General features: G+C 49.4%; 1 protein-coding gene across 1 annotated transcript; it reads right to left on the bottom strand.

Moving 5' to 3' along the window:
* Window positions 1-1,089: 1,089 nt before the first annotated feature.
* On the bottom strand, window positions 1,090-3,577 carry LOC119324437 (probable WRKY transcription factor 9). Its single transcript, XM_037598231.1, has 5 exons — window positions 3,080-3,577; window positions 2,836-2,982; window positions 2,180-2,572; window positions 1,985-2,098; window positions 1,090-1,879 (listed from the first exon to the last, which is right to left on the bottom strand). The coding sequence occupies exons 1-5, from the start codon at window positions 3,482-3,484 to the stop codon at window positions 1,256-1,258; spliced, it is 1,683 nt and encodes a 560-aa protein (XP_037454128.1). The 5' UTR covers window positions 3,485-3,577; the 3' UTR covers window positions 1,090-1,255.
* Window positions 3,578-8,254: the final 4,677 nt, after the last annotated feature.

Below are 8,254 nucleotides of genomic sequence, written 5' to 3' on the forward strand. Positions count from 1 at the left end.
TTTAGACTATGTGCTGTTTTATAGTGTCAGCAAGGGAGTTTGAACAAGCTGCATTGGTGGTTTATGAGAGGTGATAACATTTGTATCCCGTGCTGTTGTAGTTCTTGAGCTTTCAACTTCTATAAAAAGGTCGGTAGCATGGCACTCTTTTACTCGAAAATAAAAATAAAACACGCTCGCACGCAAAATGTAAGCAAGGAAGAAACAACTTCCCATGCATACTACATAAAATTAGATTAATCAGAAGGTTACAATACACTTCCGGGAAAATGTAAGCCGGTGTCGTGTGATACACGTGCCACACTTTAGTCCATTCTTATACTTAATAGGCTACAAATATATATCCTTCGGAAAGGGATTAGGGGATTTGAGCAACCCAAGACCTAAAGTTTTTTTTGCCTACAAAAAACCACAGGATGTTACTCCCTTCATATCACAAATATTAGGTTTGGATACTGACAGGATTTACCTTTGACCAAAACTTCTACTATTATTATTTTATGAATATACTTCCAAGACAACGCTAAATATATAATTTACAAGTCTCAGTCGAAATATTTGAAACATTGTTAGTGGTCAAAGGTTTGAAAGTTTGGAATGCTAAAAATCTGCCGCCAGATTTTTAGGCATGGCAAATGCTAAAAAGCTGAACATAGCAAGGATTTGTCATGCTTGCTAAAGGAAATTGCCATCCTCGTGAAAACATAATTTGTTGTAAAAACCGTTCGATTTGCCATGCTAAAAAATAATCAGACGCTCGATTTGTAGCAAAATCCAAAAAGTTTGGCTTAAGACAGGTCCAAAACGACATGTTATTTGTGATATGGAGAGAGTATCAGTATATATCCATGTAATGCAAAATAAATATACTAACTATTTTTCATAAACTTTCCTAGATAGTGTTGCACCTTTATTTTTCTAGATTTCTCCTTTAGAAAATTCTAAGCCATTTCTCACGAAGGACTTGGATTTACGTTGCAAATATAGCAACCAAAATTACCCACCTTGGTAGTATTTTGCAAGCTTTGATTGGTTGAAATAATGATGACACAGTGAATCAATGTTGTAATTTACCGTTAATAATCAACAATTGCAATATTCCTCCAAAACAACCTAAAAATCAGGACCAAATTTAGGCCCAAAAAATTTCCCCAATGTGTGTTCCCCTCCTAGCTTGATCTGTTTGCACACAACAACTCTAATCAAACCCCCTCTGTAATCCTGCCCCAATTACCTATAGTGTCACTCACATATCCTACTCATGGGGTAGAAGTGATTCAACCACCCCCCACTTGTTGCTACTCTCCCCCTCCTTGCTCCTGGTCGCCTGCCCATCCTTCCCAATGACGTTGCTGATCGCGGTAGCGATGGCCGCAGAGAACTGATTTGGGTTCGACGCCATAGTGCCGGCATTGTCAGGCAACGCCGTTGGCCTGACGTCGTCGACGCCTACGGTGCCCCAGAACGGCCTCTTGCCCCCTCCTAGCCCAATCCCGCCGCCGTGCGAAGGGTTCGGAGGCCACGGATACTTGAGGTGCGTCGCTGGCTGAGCGGACAGCGCAGAGGAATGCCCGAACATGCTGAGGTGTTGAGCGCCGCCGCCGCCCATGTTGCCGGATATTAGCGGCGAGGCGGACGAGTGGTATTGGGAGCTAGAGTTGAGCTGCAGGTAGGGGCTGAGGTAGGAGGAGGACGCGGCCGGTGGGCCACCCGAGACAGCCGCGTCGGAGCTGGTGCTAGAGAGCAGCATGAAGGTGGCAGCGCCGGCGCCCGCGGTGGCGGTTGACGCCATGGCTGTGGCGCCGACGGGGAGCGGGTGGTTGTGCGTGCCCTCGTACGTGGTGATCAGGATCGACATGTCCTCCTGACATCTCTGCACCTGCACCATCTCAAAACAGTTACGATCCATGCACGGTCCACACGTGACGATCAGGCAGGTAGGCTAGAGTGCTGGTGCAACAAAATGGGGCAAATTTGGTCTCACCTGCTTCCGCACTGGGCAGGCCGGGGCGACGGTGCACCGGTAGTAGGCTCTGGGGCACGGGTTCCCCTTGGCGACCTTCTGGCCGTACTTCCGCCATTGGCACCCGTCGTTCATCTGCAAAGCATCGAATTGTGACTTGTTAGTACTCCAAGAAGAGTGCAACGTGGGGATCGAGAATGATGCGCCGTGTCTTACGGTGGGGCCTTGGCATCGGACGCGCACGGAAACCCTAGTCTTGCGGTTGGCCGCGTTGACGCCCTGCTGGCTCCCGACCCCGCCGACTGCGGCGAGGTCGCCTGATGCTGGCGGGGACATCCTACTGCTCTCCAGCAGCGCGTAGCCCCTCGCCTTTCCGACGTCGCTGACGATGTCCGGCGCACCGCCGTCGACGACGTCGCGCCTCGCTTCATCCTCGTACGACGACGTGCGCAGGCTGAGGGACAGCCCTAGACCCTCCTTGCCGTCGTCGGTGTCGTCGCTTCCCACTGACGGCCGCAGAGCCGCCTGGTCCTCCTTGCTCTTCGCCTCCGGCACCGCAGCCGCAGCCGCAGGCGCCGTGCCGCCGAGAGAGAGGAACACCTCGGTCTCCTGTGCAATCACACAAATCAAATCACACTCGAATTCGATCGCACGTATCTAGAATCGGCCAGATGGTAATTATGGTGTGTCACGTGGCAGAATAATTAACGGCGCCATGCACGAGATGAGCCCCGGCTTATCTACGCCTAGAACATGCATAGAGTAATTGGTTAATGGCCTAGCTTAACTAGCTAGTGTTGAAGCTTAATTAGCGCTCTTACTAATACTCTACTACTCCTATACTAGCTAGGAGTAGTTAATTAGGTTATTACCTTAGGCTCCTGATCTGCCGGCTGCTTCTGGTAAGCGGCCAGCTTGGTCTGCAGCTCGTAGTAGTCGCGCACCGTCCGGTCCACCACTCGCCGGAGCATCTTGTTCTCCTCCTTCATCTTCTCCATCTCCTCCTGCATCGTGCTCAACTGAAGATAGAAAGATCGATACATGTAAATTAATTAATCAGATAGAAGATATGTGAATTTGCTACTTGTTGCACCACATATAGTCATATGCATATACCTCGTCTTGCGCCATGGCGGTATGGTCATGGTCGCCGTCGCCGTCGCCAGGGGCCGCCTCTACCATGTGCTTCTCTTCTGCGCGAGTTCCTGCACCGTCGCTCTCCTCATCGTCGATGCCGTCGCCGCCGTCGTTATCAGCAGCAGCAGCTGCAGATTGCTTGTCCTCCTCCATCACACCTCCTTGTTGAGTACCATACTTGATCTCCTCCTTGGAGCCGTCTCCTCCTCGGTCCACAACCACTTCAACAACCTCTTTGGCTGGTGCCTCTCCTTCCTTGATTTGTCCCTCCTTCTGCAGCCGCGGTGCGGCCTCTCCGGGCTGGTGATCGCCGCTGCCGCCGTCGACGTCGTCGTCCCTCCTCTCGAGATCTATGTCCGCCCTCTTCCTCTTTGATGATGACATGATCGACCCTTGACCAGTTTCTTGTGTGTACCTTTGTCTCTCTGCTAGACTGCTACAGCTGAAAGGAGGAACGGTCTTAAATCCCAATGCCGCTTCTCCCGAGGCAGCTAAGTCAATGTCTGGATGTCTAATGCGTATTAAAAGGGTTAATGAGGAGGGGAGACCCCTCTCTTAATCCTGTTATCACATGTCACTAGCTATTTTTCTATTCTACCAACTTGGCTCTAGGAACATGTACACGCCAACTTAGTGTGCCAGGCACACATGTCAGTGACACATCGTGGAATACGGGTCTTAATTACAGGTCAAACTAATCGATGAATTAATGGTGAAGGGTTAATTTGGAGGGTGTGTGCAGTGCAGCAGTGCAGGGTCTTGTGATCCAAATGATAAGGATACCAAGGTCAAGTTGGGGCCCGATCATGTGATGCGTGGAGCGCTTCTGGCGCTAGGGATTAGTATTTTATGGAGCCCAGGTCAACTCTTTGGAGTTTCTTTTCCGGGCTGCTACCATCACCCACCTTAATCTTCCCATCACCAAAATATGACACAATACTATGTTGAGACTCGGTTTCCTTTCATACATGTACATGTCAACTTTATACTGTAACTTAAATGCAGGCCGGCCATTCAAATTCGTACGGGTATACGTATTGTGAGTTATTGACTTATGGTATGAGACTAAAATTTAGTACCCCTGGTGGCTTAGAGGAAGTTAATTCTAATGAAGAAGATAGCTGTCGACAGACTGATCATCACAAAATTAAGAGCAAATATAACAACATGCAATATTTATTTGATGAATTACGTTACGTACTATGGAACTTTTCAAATAAGAAGGCATGTGAACATTTGAGTTGCTTGAGCGGCAAGCTCAAGTAATTAATGACTTGTCCAAGCATATACTCCCTCGATCAGGGTTTTGCAAGGCTTATTTGGTTTGTAAGTCCAACTTATTTACGTTTGACCAAGTTAATCAAGAAAAGTACCAGTATTTACAACTTCATATAATTACAGTATGAAATAAACTTGATGATAGATCTGACATTGATTTGATATCATAGATGATGTTGATATTATTCTCCATAAAATCTGTCAAACTTAAAATGATTTGACTTTAGACAAACTAAATGAGCATTGTAGGCCTGGACGGAGTGAGTAATGTATATCAACCTAATTATTTTTGTGGATTATTGCATTGCTGCCTTTTCTAGTCTAAGAGTACATTCACTTGTTACAGCTGAATTCTAACTGTGTAATAATTTTACCCATCAAAAAAATATTGCTACAATTACCCTTTAACTAGTTATAACTTTATGATGGTTTTAACCTAATTTATCTTCTTTCAAACATGCAAGCTAAATCCACAGCTGGCTTCACGGACAACTAAAAGTCATATCCGGTATGTGGTATGCAATTATGCGGCCTGGCACATTTTGACACAATTTCATAGAAAAAATGAGAGAATTTGACATCATTCTATACACTCCCAACACAAGCATCCAACTAAGTTGTTCGCATGTCAGTCGCCATGCCATCCTAACAAAGTATGGGGTCTAGATTATTAGTTCGAAGAAATAATAGAACTGTGTAACATATGTTACAAGGTCAAAAGTAGGGGGTAAACGTGACATATGTTACAGAAACCCAAAGTTTATTCGGTTCCTATAAGAGCAATGGCTTACTTGGTTTTTCAACTTGATCAATGCATGGTTTTCGGGTTCCATGCATGTAACCCTGTCAAAAAGTCTACAACGTGTTTGGTTCGGGGGAATTAGAGATGGGAAATGGGCGTTGAGAGGTGAGCAGATTAAAAGTCCGTTGTTTGATTAGAGGTAATGTGAGTTTAAGTGGGAAGGGGAATGGGAGTTGAGGAAGTCAATTCCCACCTATTTCTTACCGGGGGTACCCTGATAATTCGTGAGACAGAGTTTCATCCCGCGCTAATTCCCACCATATACAAACCAAAGGAATGGGAGTAAAAATCTAATTTTCATGACTAATCCCTCCATAAACATCCTTGTGCAAACTCTCATTCCCCAGCCCAAGTGTTTAACAACAGGCTACTAAAGTAAGAAAACTACAAAAAGGCTAAAGTAAGAAAACTAAGGCATAACGATTTTTTTTCTAAGGCATTGCGATTCACACAGGACATATTATAATTGCTTCGATGTCTCAACTTGGACCTCTGCAATGGCTTATGCCACATGCATGTCATGCCATCGCCTGCATCATGGAAAGCCATAGTCATCATGTTAGACTGTATTTACATATAGCTTCTGTGTATATGTCTTGTATACTGTATTGTACACCTTGGTGTACCCCTTATATATATGAGATAGCCACACCCTTAACAGGTGTCGTGCAATTTCCCAAAACCCTAAGTCTTACATGGTATCAATCCTAACCGGTCCTATGTCTTCCGCTGCCGCCGCCGCCGCGATCGCACCGAACTCCATCGCCGCCGTCGCGCCGGCCCCTGTCACGGCGCCTACATCGCCGTTCCTCTCCTCATGCCCCTGGTCTCGGTCTACACCGGCCATTCCTCGATGGTGGGCGCCTCCTCGGATCAGCCACCGCCGCCGTCACCGGCCGCGCCTCCGCCGGCCCCGGGAGATCCTTCGTACGCTGGTCCCTGGATGGGATCGGCGACCTACGGGCCCTACGGGGCCGCTCCCCCGCCGCCCGCAGGCCCCTACGGGGCCGCTCCCCCGCCGCCCGCAGGCAACTACGGGGCGGCTCCTGTCCCTGTCGGATCGCTGCCCTACGGCCCCTACGGGGCGGCTCCTCCGTCGACGGGCCACTACGGGGCGCCGCCTGCACCTGGTGCCGCGTATAACGCGGCCGCTGCGGCTGCACCTGCTGCCGCCGGCACAGCGGCGCCCTACGCGCCGTCAAACCCGCAGCCCTATGCGGCTGCACCTGGCGCTGCGAACGCCGGGTCGGACAGGGCCCCGCCACCGCCCTTGCCCTACGGCGGTTACTACCCTCCGGCCATGGCTGCACCTGGTGGTTCATCCCACCTGAGCTGCTACACGTCGCCTCCTCCTGCTGATCGTGCCGTGGCCAGTGTGCCGTTCTACTTCGCACATCTAATCCCAGTGAAGCTGACGACAGACAATTATCTGTCGTGGCGTGCACAGGTGCTGCCACTTCTCCGCAGTCGCTGCCTAGAGGGCTACGTCGACGGTTCCTTGCCGTGTCCTCCACCACATCACCCGGCATACCATGCGTGGGTGGCTCAGGATCAGGCCATCCTTTCGGCAATCCAGTTGTCACTCACCGAGGCGGTGTCCTCCTTGGTCCTCTTCACTGCCACGTCCCAGGAGGCCTGGTCTGCCCTTCACACCAGCTTCGCATCTCAGCAGCAGGCCCGTGCTCACACTCTTCGTACGGAGCTGGGGGAGACCAAGCTTCTTGACCTCAGCATTACCGACTACTTCGGCAAGATGACACGTCTCGCAGACACTTTGCCTCCATTGGTCAACCGCTTCGCAAAGAGGATTTCACCACCTTCGTCATGAACGGCTTGGACGACGACTATGATAACCTTGATAAGAACATCAATGGTCGTGATACTCCACTTGAACCCCGTGAGCTCTACGCCCGCCTCCTTGCCACGGAACAGCGCATCAAGTCCCGCCGTACCAACCCGAGTTTTATCGCTGCCAACGCTGCCACTCGTGGAAAAGGGAAGCCTTTCAAGTCATCTGCAGCGGGCAAATCAGCACCACTGACTTCACATGCTCCACGGTCGCCTGCCGCTGCCCCCTTCCCCACGACCGGGGGTGGCCGTTCGTGTGCTTGTTGCCCTTCATGTGGCGTTCAGCTCCCCTGCCAACTGTGCAACATTCCAGGTCACGTTGCTTCCCGTTGTCATCGCCGCTTCAAGCAGGGCTTCCTCGGCGTCGGCAACAATGGCAAAGGCAACGAGAAACAAGCTGCCTTGGCAACTCACGAGCCTGCTCGTCAAGCAGGCCACACTCCATCATATCCCATTGATCCGACTTGGTATATGGACATGGGCGCTACGAATCATCTGACGGGCGAGATGGGCAAACTCTCGGTTCAGGAGCCATACTGTGGTCATGATCAGGTTCACACCGCCAGTGGAGCAGGTATGCACATATCACATGTTGGTCAGGCCTCTCTTTTAACTCATAAACAAAAATCTCTCCATCTTCGTAATGTCCTTAGAGTTCCTTCTGCTACTCGTAGCCTATTGTCTGTTCCTCAGCTTACTCGTGATAACAATGTTTTCACTGAGTTTCACCATTTTTATTTTTTTATCAAGGATCGGGCCACGAGCGACGTTCTGCTTAGAGGTCGCCTGCGCGATGGATTATATGCACTTGATCTGCCTTCTGCCCCTCGAGCACTCACTAGTGTCCGTGTGTCGCCTACTCATTGGCATGCACGGCTCGGCCATCCTGCCACTCCCATAGTTTGTAGTGTTCTTCATCGTCATAGTATTCCCGTTGTGTCCAATAAAGATGTTGCCACAGTCTGTGATGCCTGTCAACAAGGCAAGTGTCATCAGCTTTCGTTTTCAGATTTGAGTCGTGTCGTCAAAACTCCACTTGAGCTTATTTATTCTGATGTATGGGGGCATGCCCAAACTTCTGTGAGCGGTCATAATTATTATGTCAGTTTTATTGATGCTTATAGTCGGTTTACTTGGCTTTATCTTATCAAGCGTAAATCTGATGTGTTTGATGTGTTCCTACAATTTCAAGCTCACGTTGAGCGTCTTCTTAAGCATAAGATTAT

Source organism: Triticum dicoccoides, chromosome 6B (genome assembly GCF_002162155.2).
Source record: "Triticum dicoccoides isolate Atlit2015 ecotype Zavitan chromosome 6B, WEW_v2.0, whole genome shotgun sequence".
Taxonomy (NCBI): Eukaryota; Viridiplantae; Streptophyta; class Magnoliopsida; order Poales; family Poaceae; genus Triticum; species Triticum dicoccoides.

Excerpts from the sequence above, each read along its gene's own strand:
- LOC119324437 (XM_037598231.1), bottom strand. The coding sequence starts at position 3,484 with ATGTCATCATCAAAGAGGAAGAGGGCGGACATAGATCTCGAGAGGAGG. Across the intron at positions 2,573-2,835 it reads CGGCAGATCAGGAGCCTAAG|GAGACCGAGGTGTTCCTCTC; the intron begins GTAATAACCTAA and ends GTGATTGCACAG. Across the intron at positions 1,880-1,984 it reads CCTGCCCAGTGCGGAAGCAG|GTGCAGAGATGTCAGGAGGA; the intron begins GTGAGACCAAAT and ends GAGATGGTGCAG.